Below are 13,669 nucleotides of genomic sequence, written 5' to 3'. Positions count from 1 at the left end.
TCATAGGAGAGTGCAATTAGAGATGAGCAGGGTGGGGATGGGGTGGACATTAGGGTGTCTGAAAGGCTTTGAGAGGAACTCAGCCTGGGTGTGGGTTTTTCAGTTATAAATAGGAGTTCCAAGTGAGGACTGTGTACAAGAGCATGTTCAACTGCAAGGTAAGCATGAAGTAGCTTGGTTTGTTCAGAGAATACAGAGAAGGCAATGGCACCCCACTCCAAGACAGAGAATCCCAGGGACAGAGAAGTCTGGTGGGCTGCTGTCTATGGGGTCGCACAGAGTCGGACACAACTGAAGTGACTTAGCAGCAGCAGCAGCTCAGAGAATGATGAATCATTTGCTGTTGTATAATGGGTGTGTGCTTAGTCGCTCTGTCCTGTCCGACTCTTTGTGACCCCATGGACTGTAGGCCACCAGGCTTCTCTGTCCATGGGATTCTCCAGGCAAGAACACTGGAGTGGGTTGCCATGCCCTCTTCCAGGGGATCTTCCCAATCCAGGGATCAAACCAGGGTCTCCTGCATTGCGGGCGTTTTCTTTACTGGCTGAGCAGGTGGGAGAAAACACAAAGATCACTGAATGGCCACATACGCTAAGAAATGAAATAGGTGTAGTAGGGGCGGAGCGGGACATAAAAATACCCTGTACCCGGGTTTCAATCACTTAGTGGAGGTGCAATGGGCAGTCACTGGGCAAGGTCCCGAGGTCACAGCCAGGAAGTGGGGGTCCCTGCTCTCACTGAGCTCACGTTCTAAACGTGGGGGGGGGGGGCGGAGGGGCAGTCTGGAGCGAGAGTCTGTGAGGACAAAGAACAGGCAGGGGCCAAGGGCTGGGCAGGGATGCCTGCGAGAGGGCGGCAGAGGTTGCCACACCGCACGCTTGGTGCCAAGATCGATGTAACTGTGGGTCTGTCCACCTTGTTTCTCCTCAGTGCCAACAGGGCTGCAAGGCATGGGGTCCCGGTGTTATGGCGCACTCCCTCCTTTTGAAATGGCACTTTTATGGGGAGTGTGGAGTGGAGGAGGCCGAATCTATATACTGATTTAGATCGACCCAGCGGCTCTCTGGGTCGTGTATGGATGAAAGAGTTGGACCATAAAGAAAGCTGAGCGCTGAAGAATTGATGCTTTTAAACTGTGGTGTTGGAGAAGACACCTGAGAGTCCCTTGGACTGCAAGGAAATCTAACCAGTCCATCCTAAAGGAGATCAGTCCTGGGTGTTCATTAAGGACTGATGCTGAAGCGGAAACTTCAATACTTTGGCCACCTGATCCGAAGAACTGACTCCCTGGAAGAGACCCTGATGCTGGGAAAGACTGAAGGCCGGAGGAGAAGGGGACGACAGAGGATGAGATGGTTAGATGGCATCACCAACTCGATGGACATGAGTTTGAGTAAACTCCAGGAGTTGGTGATGGACAGGGAGGCCTGGCATGCTGCGGTCCATGGGGTCGCAGAGTCGGACACGACTGAGCGACTGAACTGAACTGAGAGTCTCTCTGAGCGGGAAGAGGCGGCGACAGGGCGACCGGGGCTCGAGGTCCCTGGGTTCTTGGGCATCGGGCGGCGTGACCCGCACCAGCCCGCCCCGAGGAGCTCAGGGATCCAAGCAACAACGCTCTCGGCATCCCCGCTAAGGAGGCAGCAGCACGGATCGGCCCTGCCTGGACACAAGCCCCCAAGTCCACCGGGTCTCGTAACCGTGGGCGGGGACCGGGCACCCTGGCCCGCCGCGCGCAGGCTCCGGGCGGGGAGGAAGGGAACTCCCGGCGCTTTCCTTAGGCCACGCCCCCCCCATCCCGGCTCTGCGCATGCGCCTCCGTACCGCGCGGTGGGGCCTCCGAACCTGCAGAGGGCGGCAGAGCCCCGGCCGCCCCTGCCTTTTGCGTCACTCACCGTGTGCGTGCGGCTTCCGGGTCAGAGGTCAAGACGGCCGCCGAGTCCCCGCAGCTCGGGTCATGGTGCAGCTCCGTCCGCGCGCCTCCCGCGCCCCGGCATCGGCCTCGGCGATGGTGGACGAGGGCCAACCCGCCTCCGAAGAGGAGGCGGGGCACGGGCTGCTGCTCGGGCAGCCCAGCAGCGGCGCGGCCGCCGAGCCGCTGGAGGAAGACGAGGAGGGGGACGACGAAATCGACGACGAGGCCCCGGAGGAGCTGACTTTCGCCAGCGCCCAGGCCGAAGCGAAGGAGGAGGAGCGGCGAGTTCGGGAAACGGTGCGCAGGTTCGGAGCCCCGGGGGCCGGGCCGGGGGCGGGAAGCGCCGCCTAACCGTCCCCCTTCTCTTTTCCGCCCACCCTGACTCGTCGCGGTCTCTTCCAGGGACAGAGCGCTTCTGAAGGAGAAGAGGAAACGGCGCGAGGAACTGTTCATTGAACAGAAGGTTAGAGGTTTGCAAAGAGGGGGGCGTTTCACGGGCCGGCTCGGGGCAGAGTTCAAAACTGCTGGGGTCCGGGGCGGAGGACAGCCGCCGGTGGTCTCTTCCGACAGCACTAACATCCGCGTGCTAGTGCTCCTCGCTGTCCACCAGTTCAGAATAGGGTCGGGAAGAGGTGAAGTAGAGCTAGACCCACCCACCTCTGACGCGCGGCGGAGGTGGTTTATGTGAACCTGGGTCGTTGTGAGGAGGCAGCGCTGCGTAAACGGAGGGCTGTGCAGAGGATGCTTGGTTCGCGCTGTGCTGTTCCGGAGATTGGCCGCAGGTGGACGTGACTATGAATTGCCCTCGGTGTATAACGTGACCCGAGGGTTAGAATAAACCGGGCACCCTTTCCAGCCTTCACGTCTTCCAAGTGAAGTGGGAGCAGGCTCTGAGTTGCTTGGGCCCCAGTCTTCCCATAGCTCACAGGTAGTGGAGGGCAGTGTTCGGATCATTTATTTGCCTAGAGGTAGGGCTATCCTTAAAATGGTAACTTCAAAAGCACTTCAGGGCGTGTTGTCCTGTTGCTTACTTTTTATGATTTTTTTTTTAACGTCTTTAAGAAAAGAAAACTTCTTCCAGATACTATTCTAGAGAAGTTAACTACAGCTTCACAAACTAGGTAAGTGGTGGATCTCGTTTTATTACTTGTTTACATACAGTGTTTCAATGCTGTCTTGGTACATTTGTCTGAACTCAAGTTTTAAAGTCTAAATTAAAAAGCTACCCAGGAGATAAGTGAATTTGGTGGGACAGGTGGAGGGAAATGTTCCACTTATTTTCCATCTGTGGCTGTTTCTTATTTTTGTTGTTTGCATGGGTAACTCTAGCTTCTGAGTTGCTGATTTCAGTGAGTTCCTACAGTATGTCAGTGTACTAGGGGCAGGATAGATGGTGTGAATAAAACAGTGTTTTGAAGTTCATCCTTTAGTGGGGTGTGGAGTACTAGTCTATTATCCATAGGCTCCTAGAACTCAGCTTGTCCCGTGCTTGCCTTACCTACTTCTCCCTCCTTGTTAAAGTGAAGTCACTCAGTCCTGTCCAACTCTTTGTGCCTCTGTGGACTGTTTCCATGGGGTTTTCCAGGCAAGAGTACTGGAGTGGGTTGCCATTTCCTTCTCCGGGGTATCTTCCCTACCCAGGGATCGACCCTGGGACTCCCGCATTGTAGGCAGATGCTTTACCATCTGAGCCACAGAATTTTCCCCTCCTTCTTCCCCTTTTCATTTAGTAGCTTTGCCATCCACCGTATGTTTAAAGTTCCCCTTTCTCCTCTGTGCTATGGCATCAGGTTCTATACTGTACTAAATTTAGATTAAATATTTGCTATTTTTTTTCCTGTTCCCCTTTGTCTCCTCTTTTTGCTTTCAGTTTAGCTTAGCCCTGCTAGAACAGTGGTTCTTTTTCCGTAGGAGAGCTTTTCCAAAGTTACTCAGTTTCTGAATACATCGTGGTGGCAAAGTCCCTTTCATCTTTGAAAACCAAGTTGTCACCTGTCCCTTCTTATTCCCTCTACCCCATCACTGCTCCCGCCGATTAGCTTTTCCACTTCTGTATAGACATCTCACTGTGTTCTGGCCTTTGACTCTCCATTAGACCACACTTGTTGAGACTACCATTGTTTGTCTCCATTCTTGTGTCTGAAGTGTTCAGTTAATCCTTTCAGCTCTCTCCACAGGCCTACCACCTTTCACTTCATGTTTCAATGTATTACATAATTCTTAAATACTTTTTACTCCATCAACCACAACAGTCTGCTTCTTTGGAAGCCTGCTAATGTACTTTCAGATTTTAAATTCTGATCCTACAAGCCTAGTATAGTTTGTTGATTGGGAGTTGTTGACAGTGCATTGGGGAGTGACTTTAAGGATGCTCAGTAAAAATTGAGAGTGGTGGTAGTAAAAGAGGGTTATCTTATTTGTAAAACCAGCTGAAATTTTGTGGTAACCTGAGTCATCGTTGCTGTCTGCTATCCCAATCAGTGTTTTGCTTGTTCTTCCTTAGTGTGAAGAAATCACCGGGAAAGTTGAAAGAAGGTATGAACTATTTACGTAACCTCTCATTAAGTGTCAAGGGCATTTGCTGGTATTTGCAAATGTTGTTGACCCTGAGAAGGAGCATGGGAACAGGCCTGGTGGGCTTTAGCTTGTTTCTTTTTTCAAAAAAATTATTTATTTGGCTCTGCCGGGTCTTAGTTGTGGCATGCACATCTGTTAGTCTTGGCCTGTGGGATCTAGTTCTCCCAGTAGGGCCTGAACCTAAGCCCCCTGCGCTGGGAGCACAGAGCCTTAAATTTTAGCTTATTTTGTACTGTCACATACTCATTGGTGTGTAGTGGTTATTTAAAGTAAACTCCAGCATACAGTCTTGATTTATTTGTGCACAAATGCTAATGAGAAATATTAACTCAATTTTTTAGTTAATTTGCAAAAGAAAAATGAAGAACGAGGAAAAGGAAGTGACTCTAAGAAAGCTAAAGTGCAGAAAGTACAGACTGTTGGGTAAGAAGTCGTCTTTGTGTGTAGGATGTAGAGGTGACCTTTGAGGGGGGTATACCTCAATTAGTAGCGGTTTCAGATTGGATCCTCTGTGGGAAATTTTGGGTATTTATATTTAAAAGTATTTGCTCTACTAAAATGTAAACGTTAGTTGTAAAATAGCCCTGTAATTTTATCATCTAACCTGTGCTTACACACAATTAGGATTTGGGGATTTTTCTCCACTATTTGAATCAACTAACAGAAATACTTTACTTTGAAAATAAGTATGGCCTCATTTTTACCTTTTGTATTGATCACCAGCCAGAATAAAAGCTACATGGCTGTAAGGCTAAAAGATCAAGATTTGAGAGATTCAAGGCAAGAAGCTGCCAAAGCCTTCATACAGAATTGTTTATATGGTCCTGGAACCAACAGAACTACTGGTAATTTCCTTACAGACTGTTTTTTCTTCCTTTTCTAACTGTGAATTAAACCAAAAAATGACAAATAATCCTCTTTCCTAGTAAACAAGTTCCTGTCTCTTGAAAACAAGAGGTTACCGATGAAAAAGGCTGCAGCCCAGTTTTTGAATAATACTTGGGGTAAGATTTGGCTTTATTCTCTTGAATCTGAGTTTTATATATTGAACAATGTTTCTTGTTAAGGAGCTGGTAGATACTCATGACGTATCTTTTTTTAAGTGGCTTCTGTTACTGTTTTAAAGTTGCTTAGAGAGCAGGTCAGTGTAGTTTATTTGTGCATGTGTGCTCAGCTGTGTCCACCTCTTGTGACCCCAGGGCCTGTAGCTCGCCAGGCTCTTCTGTCCATGGGATTCTCCAGGCAAGAACACTGGAGTGGGTTGCCATGCCCTCCACCAGGGGATCTTCCCAACCCAGGGATTGAACTCATGTCTCTGGCATTGCAGTGAGATTCTTCTACCATTGAGCCACCAGGAAAGCCCAGTATATGTGTACATATAGCAACTTTTAATTATGTAGAAAATTTGTGAATTGTTTCTTGGGAATTTTATTTATTCTTAACTGCACAAAACTTTTTATTCTAGGATCTCAGAGAAAACAAAATGCCAAGAGGTTTACCAAACGTTGGATGGTCAGAAAGATGAAAACTCCTAAGACATAAATCAAAGCTAGATGAAGAACGAGTACTTTGTATGTATAGAACTTAGTTATTTAAAGAATGTAATTTTTCTGGGGAAAAAAAAAAATAAATCACTTACAAATCCTTCTGAAGAGTCATTTTAAGAATCTCAAGTCTCTCAGGGGCAGTACCTAGTCACACTTCATCCACCTGGCGTATAACCGTGCCTCCTAGTCTTTGAGCATCCTGGAAGCAGCAGTTTAAAAGGACTTGTTTTCCTTTTTTTTTTCCTGTTTTTCCATTTTATTGACCACAAGCAGTACCCACACCAGGAGGGCACCTCTGCTACCGTCCGTCCAACCCCCACCCCCGGTATGGCAGTAAAAGTCTCTAACTGAAGCTCTCTGATGTGTTTGTCTCAGGTATTTTGGTGCCACTGATGAGACTCTCACAGAATATGTGGAAGAGTATCCAAGCGTAGATAATTGTTCTTTTAAAAGAAGGTTTAAGACTCAGTGTACAGCCAACAGACACCTTTGCCAAACCAAAGGATATGGTCATTCTGTTGAAGAGCTTGTTTATATTTTACTTTTAACCAGTTTGGGGGTTTGCTTTAAAACTGGCAAGTCACACACCATATGATGATCATGAAAATAAGATCGACTCCCTGCTTTCTGCATCATCTATAGCATCAGGTTTGGCCCTGATCCAGGGAGGCCAGTAAATGCAAGGCAGTCTTGGGTTGCAGAGCTCAGATTTATAGTAGCAACCACTCATTCTAACTTGTTCTAACTTTACTTGTTCTAACTTTATATTAATCATAAGTATGCAGGTACCTAATGTATAAATTCAACTGACACTCTGGTATCTGTAGAAGTAAATTTTTAATGGCTGGTTAATTATATCACTACATTTTTATTGCAATATAGTACTCATTTTAAGCACTTAAAAATGGAAGGTGTACAAAGATTAAATTAAGACACAGTAAATTGACTAAATATTTGGTTTTTATATAAATAAAGGTCATAACCACACTGTTGACATGTAATACTGTTATAATACAACAGTTCAACTTGTGAGTCTACAACAGAAGTCATCTGTAGTTAAACAGGAAACAAAGTTGAGAAAGACCATGTTAAAACAAAACTACTGGGACTAACAGGTCGGGATTGTAAGTAGCAACAAACATATTCACTCAGCTCCTGAGTATTTCAAGTTTTACAGTACACATTAAAAATGATTTCTTCCATCAACACTATAAATTCAAACTGTCAGATGTTTATGCATTTTGCAAGTTACACTGATTGAATGCTTATATGGGAGCGGGGGTCAGAATACCTCCCAATTTGAAGTTTACATCACCCACATGCTAACACAAACACAACTTGTTCCGTTTCCTTCCCCCCTCTCTCCCCCCAACAACGAAGGCAGGACTTTTTGGTTTCTTTTAGGTAATTGTTTTAGAGGATTTGTGATGATCAATTTGAATGTCTGGAATTCAGTAATATTCAACTCTTAGACAACTAAGAGGCTAAAGATGGAAAATAATTGCTCCTAACACTAAGTTAGAAAATCATTTGCATCATGCTGTAAACTAGGAAGCAATGTAAAGCGACAAAAACCTGTCCCCAGTACATAATTAAAAAAATCTAAGTTTCAGATCAGCAGAGCTGGTCTACTTCCATGTCGTCTATATGCCGCAATGTAAGTGTGAGCTCCGAAAATGCATAGCTAATGTAGGTAGTCGTCCACTGTGGCAAAAGCACAGGATCCGATTCCTGATCGAGCCATCAGTCCCAGACACTGGGTGGCCTGTCCCATGGCTAGGGCGAGTGGAGGTTGCTTTGGCAGATTGTGGGTTTCTGTGGAAAAATGATTAAAAGTGGAAACGCCAATTAGCAAGACATTTTAAACAGCATCTCTCAATCAGGAAAACACTGCATTGCTTACAAAATTACCAATGCCTGTACTGCACTTAACAAGCTAAGTAGCAAAGGTGGTTTTTAAGCAAACAATACCTTGGACATTACTTTGACAAGGTACTATATGGTCACTGGGTTTTCAAGTAGTAGTAAATTCTTGCAGAACTAAGACTGTTAGATATTCAAAAAATTTACTTCCATATTTACTATGATGGGAATGATGTAATTTCTTAACTAATGTTTATCTAATGTTGACATTACCAGAAAAAAAGGCACCAGGCGTTCAGTAAAGTTTTACTGATGGATTCTTCATCTTTCTGGGGATACGGCCCAACAGAGGCCACCTACTCCTCTCCAGGGCACAGTGGTGAATGCTATTTGGGTTGGTAAGCACATTGTTACACTTTTACTTTGGCCAAGGGAGGCACATCAATTATAACTGTCCTTTAGACTTTTTTGGAATACAAAACTTGCAGGCCTCACATACAGTAATGTAACTTGAAGCCCCATTGAGACGTGAAGCTCTACAACACAGCACAGTATACAAATACGCACCCCCCCCCCCCAGCAGTGTAAGTCTGGTCATTCCTTTTGCAGGAACTACATATAGTTAATGAATTTAAGCACTATTTGTAGTTGAACTACATAATTTAGGGCACAATATGTAAGACTATATATATATCTCCTGGATAGTGGTCCTAAGCAATTGACTACTTGAAATTTTAATTCCCCTGGAGAACATAAGATTCTTAACTGTCACATGAAAACTGGTCACTTTTCTTCAAAAATTCTGAATCTGAGCGTTACCCAGATAGAAAGCAATTAGGACTTCATGATTACCTATAATGTAGTCATTTCAAAAAGACAGTTACAGTAAACTATAATTTGCCCTACAATTCTAGCACTGCTACTGAGTATACTTATTTTTTATCAGTAGAACTAAATTAATTTTGAATAACCAAAGCAACATATTAACCAAAGTTCACATCATTATATACAAATCCTAAATGTGAGAAAATTATAACAATACCAATTCCTATGCCCAAACTTCACTATTAAGCCACAACACAATTAATTAATAATGAACTTTATCAGAGAAAAGAAGTAAGGCCCCAATGTCAGAACTCTAAATTGCTCCCCTGGCTTTGGCTCCAGTCTCCTGCCTGCACACTGACACTGTGCACGGCCCTCATCTAAGAGTGTCTCACATGTTCCTCAAAGCTCCCAAGCCTAATGGCCAAACAGCACACAACAGACTTTAAACTGGTAGCTCCCATTTTTCTTGAGGAATTACATTCTAAAATGGAAGGTGAAAAGTCACTCATCCAAATTCCCTTTGAAAAAAAATGCCCAGGTATTAAAATGTCATTTTATGTAAATAATCAACCCTATGTAGTTTATACTGGAGAAGGCAATGACACCCCACTCCAGTACTCTTGCCTGGAAAATCCTATGGACGGAGGAGCCTGGTGGGCTGCAGTCCATGGGGTCACTTAAGAGTTGGATACAACTGAGCGACTTCACTTTCACTTTTCATTTTCATGCATTGGAGAAGGAAATGGCAACCCACTCCAGTGTTCCTGCCTGGAGAATCCCAGGGACGGGGGAGCCTGGTGGGCTGCCGTCTATGGGGTCGCACAGAGTCGGACACGACTGAAGCGACTCAGCAGCAGCAGCAGCATGTAGTTCATATATAAATGCATAAAACGTGCAGTTACTGAATTCATTTAAAGAGCATCTGTTCAGTTTATAAGCACCGCACTCTGCTCCCAAGGAATGGCTACCAGTTGGGACAGCAAGTCCCGTTTCCCACTTTGGGCTCCCCCTGGCTAAGCCTACATACTGCTGCCACCCCCCACACACCCTTTTTCACTTGCTAAGGGCATGTAGTTAAATCTTTAATGCAAACAGCCTGCGTCTCCAAGAGCTGGGGCTGACAGCACTGAAGAGCCCCCTGGAGGCCCCGAGTGATTCAGGCCAGGAATGCTGTGTCTACATTCACACAGACACTTGTTTTCCAGACTTGTTTTCTTGTATCACAAGATATACCCCAATGTACTGTTTTTATTCCATTGGAATCCATTTAATCGGGGACTGAGATAATAGGAATTTTTCTATACTGTGAGGTAATTTTTTTTTTTAATGTAGGAAACATTTTCCTCAAGATTTTACCAAAGGATAAATGCCAGCACAAATACTGTCTCAAATACTCAAGAGACTAGTTGAAGCTGTGCTTTCTGGCTTCACTTACCTAATATTGCACTGTTAAGAGCTGAGCACACAGGTTCTCTCTGAATTGGGTCAAGCTGATTTCCAACTGGGCTGTTCCAAGGATCTGAATAGGCTAGTAAACTGAATGCATCCTGTTGAAAACAGCAATTTGATTAAGTCAGATAGTTCAGTGTCTGCTCACTATGGCTTCAACTTGAGAGACAGGTAAAATACAACCTTAAGGCACTGAATTAACACTTCAACTCATTTACCCCTGTGATCTGAGACTGTTTTTTAACAACTAGATTATGCAGCAAAGTCTAATCTGTTTTCCTATTTTTTACAAACAGCCATTTTCACCATCCACCACTTATACCTACAAAACATACAGAACAGAAATAAAATGGAAAAAACTCATTCTTGTGGAATGGGCTACTACTGTTTAAGTTAAAGACAAAACATTCAGATGCTCTATAATTAATGACCACTGACAGCAATGTGACATTAAACGGATATGACCTGCCATATATTTTTTTAAAAAAATAGATGGGGGAAACTGGACACATCTTACTGGACGTCTTCTCAAACTCAGCGATCAAAACAACTAGCTCCCCTTCAAGAACACTCAGGCGTCCCAACCACCTTCAGACTGCCCCTCCTGAAGCAACTGACATCCAGCATTCTTTTCAGGTGATGGCTCTTGTCTTTCTGTGGGAGGATAGAACTACGGATGGAACTACGACGGTTTCAGACGTTGGCCTCAAGTGGAGCTGCATCACCAGTGTAGCCTTTGGCAAGAACAACCTTCCTAAGTATCAGTTTCATCATCTGTATAATGGGGATTGGGCTTCCCAGGTGGCTCAGTGGTAAAGAATCTGCTTGCCAGCGCAGGAGCCACAGAAGCTGCAGGTTCAATCCCTGGGTCAGGAAGATCCCCTAGAGGAGGAAATGGCAACGTGTATACTTGCTGGGATAATTCCAAGGACAGAGGAGCCTGGAGGGATACAGTCCATGGAGTTGCAAAGAGTCAGACACGACTGAGCGCAACCCCTCTTCCCCCAACATCACAGGGATTATAAGAGGTCCTATTTCAGTTTATGAGGACTCAATGAGCTAAAGAAATTAGCCATGTCAGTTCACGCTAATCTTTCAATGAATGATAAATTACTGTTTTGCCAGAAATCAACACCCCAATCCAGAATAATATGATGATGCAGATATAGACAGTTAGACATAGGACACCTTCCTAGTTCACATGGGGTACGTGGAGAAGTGCTGAGGGAACGAAATCAGTGAATTCAGTAACAACACTCAGAATGCCAGTCACTGAAATGTGGAAGACACATTCCTGAAGAATACTATCTTCCCAGGTAAACTGCTCCAGCATCCCTTGAGTCATCTTGCTAGTGGGAAAAGGCTTCCTGGTCAAGTTTGACCTTGCCCTTTCTCATCTGAATTGGCCTCTGTGTTGTGGCGACTAGAGAAGAGCTGCCCATTAAGCAGAGCTGTGCAGTCTGGGGTTGACAACAGGAATACATTAGGCTCCCCCATCCACTGTCCTACACGGCTTAGCATTTCATTCACATTAGACCTCTTGCCCCACCTATTAATGAAAGTTCTTTGAACAACTTATACTATTGTTCCCCTGCAGTCCTCAAGATGCTGGATACAAAGGGGTGAAAAAAAAAGGCTCATACACCTGTTGATTGCAAGACCTGCTTAACAGTACTGAAGATATCTTTTGCATCCCACAAAGCTAGTAGATTCTGGTTCTCTCCCAATCCAAATTTATTCATGGAGAAAGTACTAATATCCTGTTAAGCTAACTGATCAATCACTATTTCTAAGGACTGAGCTTTGCTCAAGACTTAATTCACCCACGTCCATCTCCTGACGTGCCACCCCTGTAGCGCACTTCAGCTCCGTTCAGTTGCTCAGTTGTGTCTAAGTCTTTGTGATCCCTATAGTGCAGATAAATTTTAAAAGACTGAAAAATCTGTCCAAGGAATAATCGCTACATAAAGCTTTAAGCACAAGACTATGCTCCTGAATCTACATCCTGACTTGCTCCCCGAAAGGTGGGATGCTGCAGTTCCAAATCTCCCATCAAGACCATTCTGTCTACACCTCCTGGTATTTAAAATATTAACAGAAAAAGATCGTGATGGTAGTAACTTATTGTGCGCTAACACTGTGCAAGGAAGTGTTTCAAGGGCTAACGTGAATCATCTTATTTAATCCTCACAATAACCTTAGGAGCCAGATGTTTATGCCCATCTTAGAAGCAAACTGAGGCCGTGAGAGGTTACCACCACAGCTAGTACTTCTGTACTTCTTTTAGTAAAAACAGTTTCTTTCAATTACCAATCTAAATATTACAAGCAAAAAAGTCTAAGATCTTGGCCCAGTATTTTCAGTACGATTGAACAAGTATTTATTGGACGAAGACGGGGATCACTAGGGCCTTGTCACTGTTGCAAGGACTCACAGTCCTGGGAGGAAGGCAGATGTGTGAGCAGTGGCGCGCCGGGTACTGCTTGCTAACAGTGTACTGTGTCACAAGCAGCAGCCGGAGACACAGGCTGAGAGGAGAGAAAAGCCCTGGATGGTGGGAGCCATGAGTATGAGCTTAGATCCTGAAACACCCTAGAAAACTCCCATTTTTTCCAGTGCAGCTATAGGAGCTGTTAGTCACTCAGCCGTGTCCCCACTCTCTGGGGCCCCAAGGGCTGTAGCCCGCCAGGCTCCCCTGTCCCTGGGAGTCTCCAGGCAAGAGGACTGGAGTGGGTTGCCATGCCCTCCTCCAGGGCCTCTCCCTGACCCCAGGACTGAACCCGTGACTCCTGCACTGGCAGCCTGGGTCTTTACCACTAGCACCACCTGGGAGCTGGAAATACATTTTTATGGCAGCAAGGACAACACAAAACAGGATAACCGCAATTACCAACCAGATGAAATATTAAGATATGCCCATGCGTTTAAGACAGAACACTGAAAATACCTGTAAGAGATCGTGGTATTATGGGTTACTTTTTATTTTAGAAAAAATTTACCTCAGTGGAAATAATTTCTGAGGGAAATATGACATTTAGGTAGGATTCTCAAACCATACTTATATTTGGCTTAAAATCAGTAGCAGTTTCTAAGCAGGATGCGCCTAAATGATTCAATTTCTGCTTCAGTTACTTGATTAAGAGCCACTTGCAGACTGGGGCTGCGTATTCTAACCTGACCCACCCAGCCCTCCAGCTTGACCCTCCGCTCTGCAAGGTTCAGTACACAGCTGTTGAACAATTTAGGGCGCTCTCTCGGGAGCCACTGGCGGACTCAGGCAGGTAAGCAAGAAAAACACAGACAATAGGAAGACAGGAAAGGACTGAGAAAATGAGAAAAAGGTCAAGCGAGCTCGGGTGCAGCAGGGACCCCCAACCCGTTTTCAGCCCAGCGGGGTGGCTACTCCAGGGGTCCGCCGTGTGCCTGCTACTCCATGACTGAGGAGAAGCAGAACACCCAGGCGCCCTATGATCACTTAGGTAAACCTCAC

General features: G+C 45.3%; 2 protein-coding genes across 2 annotated transcripts in view; one reads left to right on the top strand and one right to left on the bottom strand.

Annotated features, from left to right (window-relative positions):
• The first annotated feature begins 1,918 nt into the window (after positions 1-1,918).
• On the top strand, positions 1,919-6,139 carry NOL7 (nucleolar protein 7). Its single transcript, XM_004019127.6, has 8 exons — positions 1,919-2,220; positions 2,318-2,378; positions 2,978-3,036; positions 4,419-4,450; positions 4,834-4,915; positions 5,216-5,337; positions 5,419-5,496; positions 5,958-6,139. Exons 1-8 carry the CDS (start codon positions 1,958-1,960, stop codon positions 6,032-6,034), a joined length of 774 nt encoding a protein of 257 aa, XP_004019176.3. The 5' UTR covers positions 1,919-1,957; the 3' UTR covers positions 6,035-6,139.
• Positions 6,140-6,859: 720 nt separating this feature from the next.
• Positions 6,860-13,669, bottom strand: part of RANBP9 (RAN binding protein 9) — a 71,632-nt gene continuing 64,822 nt past the window's right edge. The window contains exons 13-14 of the mRNA XM_027959166.3: positions 10,166-10,277; positions 6,860-7,854 (exon numbers count right to left, since the gene is read on the bottom strand). Of these exons, the coding sequence (XP_027814967.1) occupies positions 7,724-7,854; positions 10,166-10,277 (243 nt within the window). The 3' untranslated portion in view covers positions 6,860-7,723. The remainder of the gene's footprint in view (positions 7,855-10,165; positions 10,278-13,669) is intronic.

Source organism: Ovis aries, chromosome 20 (assembly GCF_016772045.2).
Source record: "Ovis aries strain OAR_USU_Benz2616 breed Rambouillet chromosome 20, ARS-UI_Ramb_v3.0, whole genome shotgun sequence".
Lineage (NCBI taxonomy): Eukaryota > Metazoa > Chordata > Mammalia > Artiodactyla > Bovidae > Ovis > Ovis aries.
The sequence above is the reverse complement of the archived record's forward strand: the minus strand, read 5'-3'. Positions and strand labels throughout refer to the sequence as shown.